The 15,469-nt window shown below is 38.3% G+C and overlaps 1 protein-coding gene across 6 annotated transcripts in view; it reads left to right on the top strand.

Moving 5' to 3' along the window:
• Positions 1-14,596, top strand: part of hipk3a (homeodomain interacting protein kinase 3a) — a 54,225-nt gene extending 39,629 nt beyond the window's left edge. For 2 of the 6 annotated variants that reach the window (XM_066700487.1, XM_066700482.1), the window contains exons 4-16: positions 1,914-2,033; positions 2,311-2,397; positions 2,680-2,864; positions 3,322-3,481; positions 5,271-5,394; positions 5,751-5,872; positions 6,106-6,233; positions 6,427-6,618; positions 6,991-7,293; positions 7,472-7,618; positions 8,045-8,289; positions 8,931-9,064; positions 9,157-14,596. In XM_066700487.1, the coding sequence (XP_066556584.1) occupies positions 1,914-2,033; positions 2,311-2,397; positions 2,680-2,864; positions 3,322-3,481; positions 5,271-5,394; positions 5,751-5,872; positions 6,106-6,233; positions 6,427-6,618; positions 6,991-7,293; positions 7,472-7,618; positions 8,045-8,289; positions 8,931-9,064; positions 9,157-9,630 (2,421 nt within the window). In that variant the 3' untranslated portion in view covers positions 9,631-14,596. The remainder of the gene's footprint in view (positions 1-1,913; positions 2,034-2,310; positions 2,398-2,679; positions 2,865-3,321; positions 3,482-5,270; positions 5,395-5,750; positions 5,873-6,105; positions 6,234-6,426; positions 6,619-6,990; positions 7,294-7,471; positions 7,619-8,044; positions 8,290-8,930; positions 9,065-9,156) is intronic. The other 4 variants (XM_066700486.1, XM_066700483.1, XM_066700485.1 and 1 more) reach the window with 4 other exon arrangements.
• The last annotated feature ends 873 nt before the right edge of the window (positions 14,597-15,469 follow it).

Genomic DNA, 15,469 nt, shown 5'->3' with positions numbered 1-15,469 from the left:
GTATTACATTTATCTCCGCTATTGTAGTTCTCAATTAAGCTATAGATAACTATTGATTTCTCAATCTATAATGATATATGTCATGCATTTAAAAAGCAACAGAAGTAGTTGACTACACTCTGCTAACACTTAATGCTGAATTGTGATCTGAACGTGGAGTGACATCAGTGTGTGTTTGATGCGAGTTAAAAGTTAGGAATGTCAGTTACAGAATATTTATTTAATCCAATTTGTATTAACCTTTAGAGACGAAAGTAAAAAAAATGTCACTGCCGTTAACCGCTGAAATACAAAGCCCTCTTTGAATAGGCAATCAAATACTGTTATATTAACCTTAAAGGCTTGGCTTGGATTTCCATAGTCATCTTTATGTTAAAGCTAGCAAGGGGTACTACCATGTGAAGTGACGAATAATGTATCCGAGTGCATGTTCGATTCACTTACAGCAAAGTGAAATAACCTCCTCCCACCAGTTATCTTATTATGTTGCTTTAACATACATTTAACGTCTTTGATTTTTCATTTCATCTCCAGAAGAGGCTTAATGGCACAGCTGATATTTAAACTTTGACCTTTGTCATCATTAAATCCTGCTGAGCCCTCTAGCAGAGATTTAAAAGATTCTTCCAGAAGATGCACTGTTTGTCATTTCAGATTTTCTTTCAGCTCTGGGGCCACAGGTGCCATTAGATGTTAAAATTAACTCTTTAGATGTTTCCTCTGAGTGAACCTGTGATCTTGTGATTGTTTTACTGCCATCACAAGCAGTTTTAAGAACACATTGAACACACCCCACGTGCAGTTATTGGTTTAATAATATTTATCTACATATTCCATATTATCTGCTCTATTTTGTGAATTATCCCAGTATTTAGTTGTTTGAACTGACATTAATTTGATAAGTCTAATTTAGAACATCTACACATTATTTGAAATGCAAACAAACAAGAAAACTGTTGCTGTAATGGAGAAAGAGGCAACACAGATATATAATCGCTTAAGATTGTGGAAATACCAGAATTGTTCAGTCATTGCATCATTTGCTGACTAGTAGAGACTTACAAGTCAAGTATTTTAAAAGTAAATATTGGCTTTGAGGCCTTCTTCCACAATTCCTAAATGACTTAAGTTATCATTTTGTTTCTATTAACCTGAATATAAAGTGTCCTCTTTAAAAGAAAAAAATAATAATAAAGTGCTCAAGACAGAGTTCTGAGCATTCTCCTCTAACATTTGAATATGTGCATTAGAAACTGTCTGACTCACTTCAGGACGGTCGATTTGTTCAAATGCTGGAATTCACCCAGTTGAATCCAGTCAAGTAATAAAGGCCTTGTCTGGTGTTGGTGCCTTGCGGTATAACATGCATGCTCAAGGAAAGGGGAAATTTAATGTCTCTAAATTTGTCTTATTAATGGAAAGAAGCAGCAATGGTTAATTGGTGTGTGTTTGTGTTTGAAATCCTCATAAGTAGTTAGTCTGACTAGTTTTGTTAAACAGTACTGATAACCTGTAAAAACTATTCGTTGAAATGAGGACTCTGTCCCAGCGAGATAGCTAGGAGTCCTTGAATACCAAAACTGTTACCTCACTCACATTATGTTGCTAATGGAAGTTCATTCTAACACTTCAGTATAACAAATGTCAAAATGGCACAACTCCCTAAGCTTGGCTCATAAACCCAGAGCTGCTATTTTCACATCACTAGCATACCCACTTAGAAGCTTTACTTCCATATGGCTTCACGGTTACATCATGAACCCTGTAGATGAAGTGGAAAGACCCGCACAATAAGAAATTCCTGCAGAAATTACTTTATATTACACTATCATAAAAGAATATTACAGATTATACTGTGAAACTCACACTCGTCCCCCTTAATAATTTGCCTTTTTATTTCTCTTCCTTCACAGATTAGATACATATCTCAAACACAAGGGTCACCTGGGGAGCATTTGCTGAATGTGGGGACAAAAACTGCAAGGTTTTTTTGCAAGGATTCTGATTCCCCCTATGCAGGGTGGAGACTGAAGGTAAGCATATTTAACTTCCACAGCATTTCTCTATCCAAAACAATCTACACTTTGGTATCGTTTCTGATTTAAATGGCAAGAGCTGGAATCTAAAATGATACAGCTGGTCTTGACTCACCTTCTTACAATATATTCATGCTTTTAGCTCCAGTTATTTGAGCTCAAGAAGTAGTCCTAACTTTCTTCCAATTTCCTACAGGGTGTTACAAAATACGTTCTCTTCCAGGAAAGCCTGTCAGGTTCCCTTGTTAAACTGTTTTTTTTCCTGTTTCTTTAGACAACAGAGGAACATGAAACGGAGACAGGGATGAAGTCAAAGGAAGCCAGGAAGTACATCTTCGGCTGTTTGGATGATATAGCGCACGTAAGTAAAAATTTTGGCAGTGTTCCCACTTATCCCTCAGATTTACTCCAGGCCCTCACTAGGCACATTTTTAAAATCAATAATTTTACATTTGGTACCATGTTCTACTCCTGTTAAATGCATTAAGTTTGTTTGCCAATTTGGGGGTCTCTAACGTTGAAGTTCGTATCCATTCCTACTTCTTTTAAATGTTTTTCACATGCGTTGGAATCCATTAAGTCTAAAGAGGGAAGAGAAACCAAGCCTACTTTGTCGAAGTTTGAACATGTTTTTTCCCCCCAGGTGAACATGGTAATGGATTTGGAAGGAAGTGACTTGTTAGCAGAGAAGGCAGATCGCAGAGAGTTTGTCAGTTTGTTGAAGAAAATGTTATTGATCGATGCTGATAAAAGAATCACCCCAGCAGAGACCATGAGCCATCCCTTTGTCACCATGCAGCACCTCCTCGACTTTCCTCACAGCAACCAGTACGTTTCTGCTGTGCAACTGTCCTCCTGTCCACTGAGCTTTAATCAGGACTGTTATTTCTAGCTTTTTGGCTACCAGTGATTTTGATTAATTTGTGTTTAATATGTAAAGTAGTAATTTAACTGCAATCACAGATTAACACCTTTATAAATTACTATATGGGAAATTAAATGTAAGGGAAAAGGATTCTCTCGTTTTGTGAATACAAGATATGTATTATTTGCAAGAAAAGCACAGTAAGATGCATGACATAATTTAAAAGGGAAAGATAATATTTCCTCCCTGTATTGATGCAATTTACCAAGTGCCTTCCTCAGGTAGGTTAAAACATTGCTGTTCAAGACCAAACAGTTGATATCTGAATTCATGAGACTAAGGCAACTTCTTTAAATTGTTCCCTTTTTCCCCCATTTTGTTGTTTTACTCAAGTGATGCTTATTTTCCCCCCCCCCCCAGTGTGAAATCCTGTTTCCACATAATGGATGTTTGCAGATCACGGTCAAACACCTACGATGTAAGCAATCGCAATAAGACTCCATTCATGAGACCCGTCACCTCAAGCAATGCAGCGAATCTGACGGTGGCTTTTAATAAGATGGGCACCGTTCACACTCAAGTAAGCATTGATTGTTTAATTACACTACTGAGAGGGAAAATGCATCTCCTGCTTAGAGTGGTTGATGGAAACCGTAGAGCGGCGTTTCTTAACTTTTAGAGCCGAGACAGAATTAACAAAACACCGGTTACATTACAACCACCTCCTTTTGTGTTATTTCTATTCACTTTTGTGTGATTTTATTACCTTTGTGTGGAAATTTACATGATGTGATTGCATTTAAAGGGATTGTTTATGTACTTTATTTTCATACCAGCTCAGCTCAGACTAGTAAGGTTAAGGTAAATTAAATGGTACAAACCTGTCACTGAATGAAACGATGTTGCAAACATACAATAACTCAGCTCTGTGAACACATGAATCATTAACAATACTCAAATGTTTTCTTAAATTTTCTGTTTTGTTTTACACTACAGCACAATGCGAACACCAGATGGCATAGCTCTTAATTTAAAGGCAGAAACTGTAATGTAAATACCTCTAATTCATTTTTATGTTACATTGCCATTCACTACACATCTCATTAAAATAACTAGGATGTTTACATTAAATCAAAAATGTAGAAAATCATGGAGATTTTTTTTATCCCAGACTCCTTAGGAGATGCTTTTGATGAAGATCATGTCTTAATACCACACTTTGGTTCAGAAAAAGGTCCAAGCATTTCTCAGCTCTTACTCTGGTTTAAATTTGCCTTGTAAGACATTTGAGATCAGGGAATTTATTTTCTTCAACTAAAATAATTGACCATTTTCATCATTTGTTTAATTTCATTATAATCATTCAGTTCAGAACAAGGTGTTCAGATGTTTTTCAGACTATTTTATATCCTATGCAGTGTTATCCATTAGAGTCTGTTGTCTTTTTTTTGTGTGTTAGTTTTTTGGGGGGGAGGGTTATGAGTTTTCATCTGTTTGTTCATGTTTGTTTATTCAACAATGGGTATTGCTGTATGGGACAATTGGTACTGCATTAAGACATGTATCCAATCCAACATTAGAATGATTTTTCATCCTCACCTCATTGAAAGTTACAATTGTTTGTACATACTGTGGTATTAGTATTTGTAAGGTATTTTGTTTTATTTTAAAGGCTATATTTTGTTGACGAATATCATGGTTAGACTGGGGTTTTGATTTTAGTACCTATTTGAAATATTTTAGATCTTAAACCCTCTTGATGTATTGTTGCTGTGGATATTCAGCACAGTCCGCTTGTTGTACAAGAAAGGTTTGCTATTACTTTCTTAAGCAGCAGACGTACTCGTGTGTTTTCACCTTGGATTTTTCCAGTGTACAAAGGCCGCTGAAAACAAACAACCAGTTAGAAAATTAAATAACTCGACACCATGGCAACATCTTGCAAGCATGCTTTTTTCTTTGTGGGAGGTGGGGGTGGGGAAAACCAGACGCACCTTTGATTGTATAAACTAATTAGGCTCTAAGGTGTAATTTGCATGCTTTTACAACTGTTATTAGTTCATAAAGCAAGTATAGATAAACTTTGATCTATACAAAATACCTATCAGTTTGTTTTTTTATTATTTGCTTGTTGCTGCTTTAGAAATGGAATCTAATTCAACTGAAACAATGTTGCCCCCTACAGGTAAATTCATATTAGTGTGCTTGTTTTGAGTGGTACTGAATGTACATTGAGAAATGTTTTAATATTTTAAATTATTAGATATAAGGAATTTCTTGCAGATGCATTTTTCTGCTTGTTCCCAAGACCGTCACAGTCACCACTATCTATTTTGCTTTTTTTTTTTTTTTTTTTTTTTTAACTCCAGGCTTTAGCACCATCTGGTCCATCTGTGATGCACCATGGGATACCACTGCAGACAGGAAGTGCTCAGTTTGGTTGTAATGATTCTTTTCAGCAAGCATTGATCCTCTGCCCCCCAGCTATTCAAGGTAAAGCCATCATTGGATTGAAATTCTTCCTGTTGATATCATATAAAATGTTGTGTACATAATCAGATGTTTTCTGTGCCTCCCCGGGTCACTTAATCTTGCATGTTAAAAAGCCTGTATTTTAATATACCTGTTAACATCTACATAGTATTGACATTTATATGGAGCAGCTTCAGTTGATTTCCATCATTATGAAAATAAGGAGCATTCTAGGATTTTTGTAGGAAAAATTGGAAAAGATCTGTTTAAACTTTACACAAATTATTTAATAGTGAATAACGCAACTCGAGTGTATGGTGAAATTAGCACTGCTGATAAGTTAATACTGCATTGATCATTTTTTCTTGTTGAAGCAGGAATTCCCACTAATCCCAGCAAGCCTGCTGGTTACTCCGTAAGAATGGACAATACCATGCCTTTAGTAACCCAAGCGCCCCCCATGCAGCCATTGCAGATTCGACCAGGTGTTATAACCCAGGTAAGAGTACGTTCCCTCTTTTTCCACCTAGGATGCTTTTCAGCCTCTCATTAGGGCTGGCGTTACTGTGTGGTGTTCGAATAAGACTCCTCAGCTTGTGCTCTGCCATGATTTTTTGTTACGTTTTAAAGAGTTTGAAAATGCTTTCTGATATTTATTTGGGATCAGAATATATGTTCTCCTAGTGACTTTTCAGTAACGCTTATTGTTGTATTTCTTGTCAATTTGTGTAGCAGACCTGGTCAAACAGGACCCAGCAGATCCTGGTCCCGGCCTGGCAGCAGGTAACTCCCATGGCCCCGTCTACCACAGCGCTGGCCGCCGACACCGTGGCCGTCCCACAGAGACTGGGAGATTGGGGGTAAGCAGTACATACATGTACAGTACATATTAGTCGAAACCTGCCAACTATTAGGTTAACTTAGTGAGTGTGTGTGTTTATGTAGTATATCATTCTTTATTTCCCTAATACAATGAATATATATTGAATACTTTTGATACCCTGCTGCTTGTAGAGGATTGTAACACGCCCATTTCCCTTTTTAACACTATAGTGTTTTTGACAGAAGAACTCTCGATTGCAGGAAAGTGCAGCCACATGGCAACCATTACGGCTCCATGATGCCACAGCCTCTTCTAACCAACCAAATGACCATGTCAGCACACCAGCCCATAAGCATAGGTATCGCCCATGTAGTGTGGCCCCAGCCAGCTGCTAACAAGAGAAACAAGCCCTGCCAGAACAGGTGAGATTCGACCCGAGGGTCTTGAATATTTCAAGACAATTATGTATTTGCAGAAATCCTGCTCTGCAAGAGATCCATAATTTATGCTTTAGACATTAATTTTCTGCACCATGAAGTACAGTGTGTTTGTTGACAGTGTTCAAATGCTTGCGTTTGTTTTGACATGTATATATTGGCATTGCCAGAGATATTTAAGTTCATCTCAATTATTAAAGTCATTTTAAAATGTATGTAGATTTGCACAGTTCCATCTTCTTGAACATTTCTGAAATAGTTATGGCTGAAATCCTAATCATTCTTCAAGCTCCGCCATTCCTTATTCAGATGCTTTTTCTTTGCTTACGTTCAACTTTGAATGCGTTTCCCCAACAGGAGTAACAACATCCTACACAACACCAACACGCAGAACCAGATACGCATGTCCCCAAAGATAGCCGATAATGCTAAAAACGCGCAGGAGCAGAGCTGCGTCGCGAGGACGCAGGACAATCGCAACCCTGAGAGAGAGACACGGAGCTGCTGCAAGGCAGGGCAGGACCCTGGCGACCTGGCCATTTCCAACAAGCAGCGCCACACCATCATCATCGCAGACTCCCCCAGTCCCGCGGTCAGCGTCATCACCATCAGCAGCGACACGGACGACGAGGAGACGACCCAGAGACACTCGCTGGGAGAGTAAGTATCCCCACCTCTTGACTCTTTACGGCAGCATCTGACTCGCAGAGGACGTCGCATCTTCATGAAGCAGAACTGATCTAGTCGCCAGCACGCTAGGTGTTCACTTGGGTTTCATGCGCATCCAGTACCTGATGTGAGCACTAGGTCGTGACGATGTCTGTCTGTCTTGTTGCAGATGTGAGGGCAGTCCAGATTGCGAAGCCTGTCAGAGCACGCTGAACATTGACCGCGTGTGTTCGTTGAGCAGTCCTGACAGCACTCTCAGCACCAGCTCCTCCAACTCTGTGCAGTCCAGCCCATCCCCCTGTAAAAGACCCAACAGGTAGACTCTCTAAAGGTTCATGGCTTTAGTGGAATCTGGCAATGGTTTAACGTGGTCATGTTCACGCCTCGTCGTTTCTCTTCAGGCTGCCTGTGCGATGTCCGTCTCGCCCAGTAGGACAGTGTTTGATTGTTTGCTGGGTTTATGAGTGAGAGCACTTGAACAGTCACGTGGCTCTTCAATATCCAGCGAACATGTGCAGTTCTAAAAACCATGCAATTCAAGTGAACTTGACTCAAGAACCAGATACCAAAAACTGTTAAATCGCTGATTGCTGAAAAATAATAACTACTGAATTTCAATTTGAAAGCTGTCCCTAGCCTAATCAGAAACCAATCCTGGAAATGATATATACACACATTTGTTACACATGATGCACAGGGATGTAATTACCAGCTTGACCGTGTTTGTCTTTTCTTCCCTCAGCATGTCGGACGACGAGCAAGAGAGCGGCTGTGACACAGTGGATGGCTCGCCGGCGTCCGACTCCTCCGGACAGAACGATAGTCCTTTCATGGAGAGCAGGTTTCTCCCAGACACCAACCAGAACCGAGAGACCCGAGTGCCGCCGGTGACGGAGCCCAGCAAGCCCGTGGTGCGCACCATGGTGGTGCCACCGATGAGAGTGCGAAACAACAACTCCGTGGCTGAGGACCAGATGGCCAACACAGGTGACTACTTCTTTAGAGACTGCGGTTTCCGTGTGAGGAGTGTATCATTTTGAGTGCGGCTGGAGGAGAGTCACCTGATGGTATCGTCTTATTCCTCGTGGTATTGACTTTGGGGGAGGTTGAGATGCATCAGATAAGGCTTCAGAATTGCAGGAAAGATATAGATCTAGTGTTTCATAATTGATAGGGTCTGATATTATTTTCAGGAAAGCCTCCCTGCACCCTACTGCTCCAAGCCCCCTCTGATACAGCTGAAATGAATATACATGCCCCGTGAAACTATTTTAGGAGTTCCTTATTCATAGAAAACAGCCACCTAAATCTAAAAATAAAATGCCAGCTGATTTAATGAAGTAATTCTGTTCTGTGAATCTGAATCCTGTCTGTAGCTGTGGCCTTGTGCTGACAGCTGGTTTCTTAGTTTATTTCAAACCCTCTTCACTTGGCACTCAAGGGTTGTTCTGGGAAAAGATATCATAGTTTAATAAATTAAACTTTTTTTTTTTTTCTTCATTTTGTAATGGCTTCTAATGGTTGTGAATGTAGTTTATTATGAATTTGACTACAGCAACATAAGGAAGAGAGAGTGGGAGTCAGCGATTGATCCTTCGTTTCCACACTGAACCCAGCTCTCTTCCTAGTCTTAGATGCCTCATGTCAGTCGCTGTTCAAGGGCCGCTCTGGACACGGCAGGCCAAACCACCACTCGGGCCCGATCGCTCGCCAGCAGAAGATGGCCGCCGCATTCCAGCCCCAGCACCTCGGCTTCGGACAGGTACGTTCTGTTGCCACAGTGCCCCTGACACGCCTGCGCCGATAAGTACTCTTGAAGGGTTTTAACACCCCTGTCCTGGCTTTGTTGAACAGGTCCAGCACTACGGATCCTGCCATCAGGAGTGGAACGGGAACTACGGTCACCGGCGGCAGCAGGCCTACATCCCCCCCACGGTCCACGGGCACACCTTCACCCTGCCCCACGGGAGCCCCAATCACACTACAGCGCACCCCCACCTGCCCGGCAACACTCACCTCGGGGGGCAGCCGGCTCTCTTGTCCTACCCCCCGTCTGCCACGCTGGGCACCGCCGCGCCCGTTGCGCACATTCTGGCGTCCCCATGTACTACCAGGCCCGTCATGCAGTCTGCCTACAGCATCTCTCACCCCGGCGGCATCGTGCATCAAGTAACCGTGGGCATCAACCACCGCCTGCTGCCTTCCCCCACCATCCACCAGAACCAGTTCAAACCAGTATTCCCCACCCATTCGTACATCGCCGCATCACCTGCTTATGCCGGATTCCCGCTCAGTCCCACCAAACTCAGCCAGTACCCTTACATCTGAGCCCGGGCCGAGCGCTCAGGCTCACAAACGATTGGTATAGAAGAGAGGAAACAGAATAGTGTGAGACGAAACAAACAAACAACAACAAAAAATGAAAACAAACATTATTATAATTTTAGCCATGGCACAACAGAAATAAAAAAATTGAATCATGTAGACTTGGGTGCAATTAAAACTCTGAGCTTTAAAAAAATATAAAAATAAACTCACTTTTAATGTGTTTTGCACATTTGATACATCTTCTCATTGGATCTTATATGGTTACTCTTAAAAAAACACAGGTGAATAACGGGAGTGGAAGTCTAGTTTTGCTCCTACTATTTTTATATATTGCCTTCTAACTTGTGCAAGACACGTCTACATTTGTAAAGCCATACAGTATAAGAGTATAGGGCAACAGATGCACATGTGTCCACGGTGCAGTGTACTTGTTAACTATTTGTACTTTTCCTGTGTCTTTGGTGTTTTCAGTGTCGAGTCACTTATCTGAAAGGTTGTTCTTCACGCTGCATGTCTTCTCCTTGCATGGGAAAAAAAACAACGGAGAGAAGCCTAGACGTTGCTCTTATTGTTCTTGTCCTAAGAATCTCAGCTGCATTGTAACTCGTTCCCACACATAGTGCCTTAAATATTTGAGGTTGTTAATGTTACTACTTATATATTGATGTACTGGACTGCAGCACTTGAAATTCAAATCTGCTGAATTATTTATATATACATACGTGAGTGTGCGTGCGTGTTTGTATTTGTGTGAGTGTGTATATGTATGCACACACAGATGCACACACATATATATACGTGTGTGTGTGTGTGTGTATGTGTTTATATACAGTGTGTGGACATAAATGTGTATATATAAGTGTGTGTGTGTGTGTGTGTGTGTGTATATTTAAATATATAATGTGTGTGTGTGTGTGTGTGTGTGTATATATATATATGTATATATACACACACATACATACATACATACATAAACGCACACACACGTGTGTGTGTGTGTGTATGTGTGTATATATATATATATATATATATATATATATATATATATATATATATATATATATATATATATATATATATATATAATTAAAGGTAGAGCAATGCTTATTTTGGATTCAGTGTAAATTTGAGAAATGGCGAGTTTTTCCTAAGCGAAGGACGGCATGCGTTGCTGTAGCAAATGTTTGCTGTTCAGGTTTTTTCCGAATGAACTAGTGTATAAAAAGCAAACGTTGAATATTGCTTAATATTTGATAATCAATTTCTATTTAGGATACACTTATTACTAACAGTATTTATACTGTTTAATGAAACTGCAATACAATCTAAATAGTTGTTGATTTGTTTTGTAATTTTATTTTAAAATTTGATCAGTTGGGTTTTATGAAATATTTAGAAATGTGGTGGGCATGGCTTTGACTAGATAAAGACAAAAAAATGCAAATCGCTCTTTGATTCACGATATGGATTCATCTTAGCTTGAGCAAACCATGCAGTATTTGATATATATTATAGAAATAGACTATTTAGTGCAGAAGCTTGACGAGGTGTGAGTTATTTGTGTGCAATTTTCTCATTTATGCATGTGACAAATTTTACTCTTTTTACTTTTATTATATCATTTGTTTAAGCTTGTTGGTGTCGACTGCTTATTTTATACATTCCGTCAGGGAGAAAATATATATGCTGTGTGCATTTTTTCTGTTTGTTTGCTAGTATGTGCGTAAAGTTCTTGTTTTTAATTTCAAATGAAGTTGCTTTTGCAGCACCAAAGACTGTAATCCATTTCCTGAGCAAGGTAGCTACTTTTCTTGCATAGACCTCAAGTATACTGTAGTTATAGCGAGGGGGTAAATTTAAAAATGTATTTAAAAAAGAAAAAAATGGTTGAGGCTATGTTTAGCTTTTGGGCGAGTAATAATTTGTATCATTTATCTTGAATGTATCATAGATAAGCTGCTATATAATGATTGCCACTTCAGATAGCTGTGAAATTAGGTGATTAACTTAGTTCTTACTTAGCGTTCTTATTTTTGTATAGGTCTAATTACCTGAAATAGAAGTGGGGTTTTGATTTTAATTTTTTGCTTTAATGTTTGGAGTGTCATTGTAACTACTGTATTGCAAATGATGGAAGTTAGTTGCATTTGTTATGTTTTGGGGGTGTTTTTTGTTTTGTTTTTTTGCATCAGTATTCTATCTTCATTAACTTTTGGGCTCATCACTGCATATAAATGGATGTATTGATGTAACTTAATTTTTTTATGTTTTCATATTGGCATTTTGTAGACATGTAATGCTGTAGCTTGCAGGATTGAGTTAACTTTTTCAGTAAGGCAGTTATGTACTAACATGCAGATATGTTTTATTGCAACACAGTACTATGGATATCACTCTAGTACAGTTGTAAAGAAAAATAAAATGCCAACGCATTATATTACATTTCTTTATATTACGCACCACTAAACAGCACTTGTATAACTGTCAATAAGCTAATTGGGGAATGGGTTTGGGGAAGATAAAATGCCTTTTTTTCCTCTTGGAAATGAAATTGCAGTGTTCTGTTAAAACCCATTGTCAGTGACATGAATTTTGTGCTAGCAGTTTGTTTCAATCTTGAAAAGTTTATTAACTATTGTATTTCCCCCTTTTTATTATTTATTATTATCCCAATAGAATATTGCACATTTCTACAACCCCATTTTACCTGTCTAATGTAATTGCTGATCTATAGGTTGTTCAGAAGACTAAATGTGAGGAACAATGCTTTTGGTCAGTCAGATTGCAACTCCATACTTTGCTGAATAGAGAGTTGAAGGATCGTTCGTGCAGAGCTTTCATATCCGACCCAACTTTGTAAGTTTGATTTCTTAACCACTCCAACTCCTTATTTCATTGAGGACAGTGTGTATAACACTGCGATTGTGCCTTGAGAATCTGTGGTTCAGATGACTGAATTGATGCTTGCCTGTTCTCCCCCACTGACAGTGTGGTATTGTTTGAGAAGGGGATATTATTAAAAATCACAAATCTAAAAAAAGAAAAAAAAATCAAAGGTCTGCAAGAGAAACCTAATGAGATTAACAGTGATGTATTCAGCCACTTGGAAGTGGCAGCTTGACCAAAAATGACCGTTTCATGCTTCTCATAGTCATTCCGGGGATCGAAATACTGCAGTCCGAGCTATAGTAGGAGAAGAGCACGCTACTTCTCAAGATGCTGCCACTGAGGAATTGTCAGTTTCCTCTGTTGTTTCACAATGTATCGCCCACCCACAAACCATCAGCATGTTACACCATGGCCTCCCACCAAGAACTGCTTTCACCACTCGCTCGGTTCATCTTTGCCTCTTGGAATAACAGGAAGGTACAAAATTTGCTTCATTTGATCAAACTATTTCTGCACTCTAGAGCCTGTGCTGAAATCTTTCCCAAGAGATGCTTCTAGTTACTGCTGGAGCAAAGAACCTGTAGGTGCCCAGAGCTAATTTTATCCTTAATTTGAACATGCAGAACCAAATCGATATCTCAAAGCAAACAAACAAACCAATAAACAAAAATGTTCCTCTGGTCTGTCATGACTAGCAAAGTAAGTAGATATGCAGAACAGTCTGTGGACTTGTTCTCAGTGCTTAACATAGAGGAACATTATCCAAACACTTCTGGGGGAGGGGGATGCTCTGTGGTAATTTGGTGAAATGCTCGTATGAGGTGTATTGCCATGCAGAAAGTGCTTCTAAGATCACAGTAGTTGCAGGAAAAAGCCCACCCGTTCGCCTGTATAGAAACTAACAACATGAATGGCTGTAACTGATGTGTTGTACCTTACTGGTTTGTAATTAATAAGCCACATTTGTTGCCTAAATCAAAAAAGGGCCAAAGCTGTAACTGGAAGCAAGCAGTCTGTTGCTATTTCTAAAACCATTGCATTTCAGTTTATGACTGCTTGCTCTTCATACCAAACAACAGAAATGGAGGTCTCGGTTGAATGTAGGCATTTCACATCTAAAAGTGCATGACCATGATGTAGTGACACACGATGGGTTTTTTCTTTCAATCTTGTCTAAAAAGCATGTGGAATTTTAACTGTATTTCGATTCCTGTGTAATGGTGTTTACCAGCAAATATGCCTGCACAAAATCTCCATGTTAGCCAAAACGAAATATAGATTGCAGTGGGTTCAATTGTCAATAATTCAGATTGCACAGACAAATCCATCAATCTACCGGTTTTACCATCTAAAAAAAATGATTTTTTTAAACATTTCTATTTTGAAGCATAGTGAAGTTTTGTAAAATAAAAAAATAAACCAAACACTGCAGTTTTTAAACTTCCATTATAATATTTAATTTTAAATTTTGCAAATTATTTTATATATATATATATCTGATTGGTATTACTCTTTTAGAGATGCTTAAGAAGTTAATTCAGGGTCTTTGTATTAATCCAATGTGCTACTGTATTAATCTTAAATCCTAACTACTTGGTTTGATTGCTTTAGATTTTTTTTATTATTATTATTATTATTATTATTTCCCTTTTATTTTCAAATTAGCTGTGTTTGTAAAAGTTAATTCACGCTGCAAGTTATGGAATAATCTGTTTAGATTACACAGCAAATAGACTTGATAAGTTTGAACTGTTACTGTTTTAATATTTGTAGATTTTTGTGGCTTTTTCTTTTTTTTGCTTTTGATTTTATGCTACACTAGTTTGCCATGTAGCAATTGCACTGTGCAATATTTACAATATGAGGACTGGGAAATTAAATTTTATGGATGTAATGTCTCTTACAGTTTGCGATAGTATTTCTCTCTAGTTCTCAGTGATTTAAATGTGACCAAGCCTTCTGTACTTTGTCACAAAAAGCGGGTTTTCCAGGTGACTATTTTGGTGAGTGTCAAAATAAGAATTTATGGTGTATTATTGTCAAGATTCACTTTGAATTAAAAATATCTATTGCTGCAGCAATTGGCTTGTGATTATTTTCTGAATAATTGTCGTTATTTTCGATATAATAGATGCAATGATTTTTAAATCGCCTCCATTCAGCTACAATGTGCAATCTTAAAGCGTAATACATGTAAAGGGCCAATAATCATCGCAATATTTACAAAACATAGGAATTAAATATTTTTTTTACTGAAAATTGTACTGTATTTATCAATTTTTGATTTCATGTGATACACAATGCAGTTCTTACTGTGACCAATATGTATTACATTTTGTCTGGATTGTTTCCCACAGACTGACCTTCTACTCACCCTCTCCAAATTAAAACTGGTTTTAATGTCAGTAATTCTAAATTATGTATACGAAATTTCTAATTGAGTTCATTTATATTATTTTAACAAAAGCTGTTGAAGGATTCCAGTACTCCTTTGTGTGTGGACAGTACATGACACACATATATTGCGGTCTCTTATCATGTAACCCAATATTCTGGTAGAAAATCTCAGAAGTTTAATGAATCCCTTCCTATTATGCAGTTACTGAAGTGTTTCTTACAAATGAACCAAAATTACATTCCGTCCAGATGATAAGAATGCTGACTGATTCCTTTAAAGCGCTTTGAGAGCCTGACATTTAGATTAATAAGTTACCATTCAGGGATGACCTCAAATAACCCTTTCTAAGTGTTAAAACCATAATGGAGCAGAACAGAGGGAACAGCTGGAGGCAGCGCTGGAGCTTCATTACGTTCAAGAGAGTCTTGTATTTTTAGCTGTAACTGTTTCTAATCAATTATTGGTGTGTATGTATGTATGTATATATGTGTGTATATATATATATATATATATATATATATATATATATATATATATATATATATATATATA

This window comes from Amia ocellicauda, chromosome 4, assembly GCF_036373705.1.
Source record: "Amia ocellicauda isolate fAmiCal2 chromosome 4, fAmiCal2.hap1, whole genome shotgun sequence".
Classification (NCBI taxonomy): Eukaryota; Metazoa; Chordata; class Actinopteri; order Amiiformes; family Amiidae; genus Amia; species Amia ocellicauda.
Note: the sequence above shows the minus strand (reverse complement) of the source record. Positions and strands in the feature narration are given on the sequence as shown.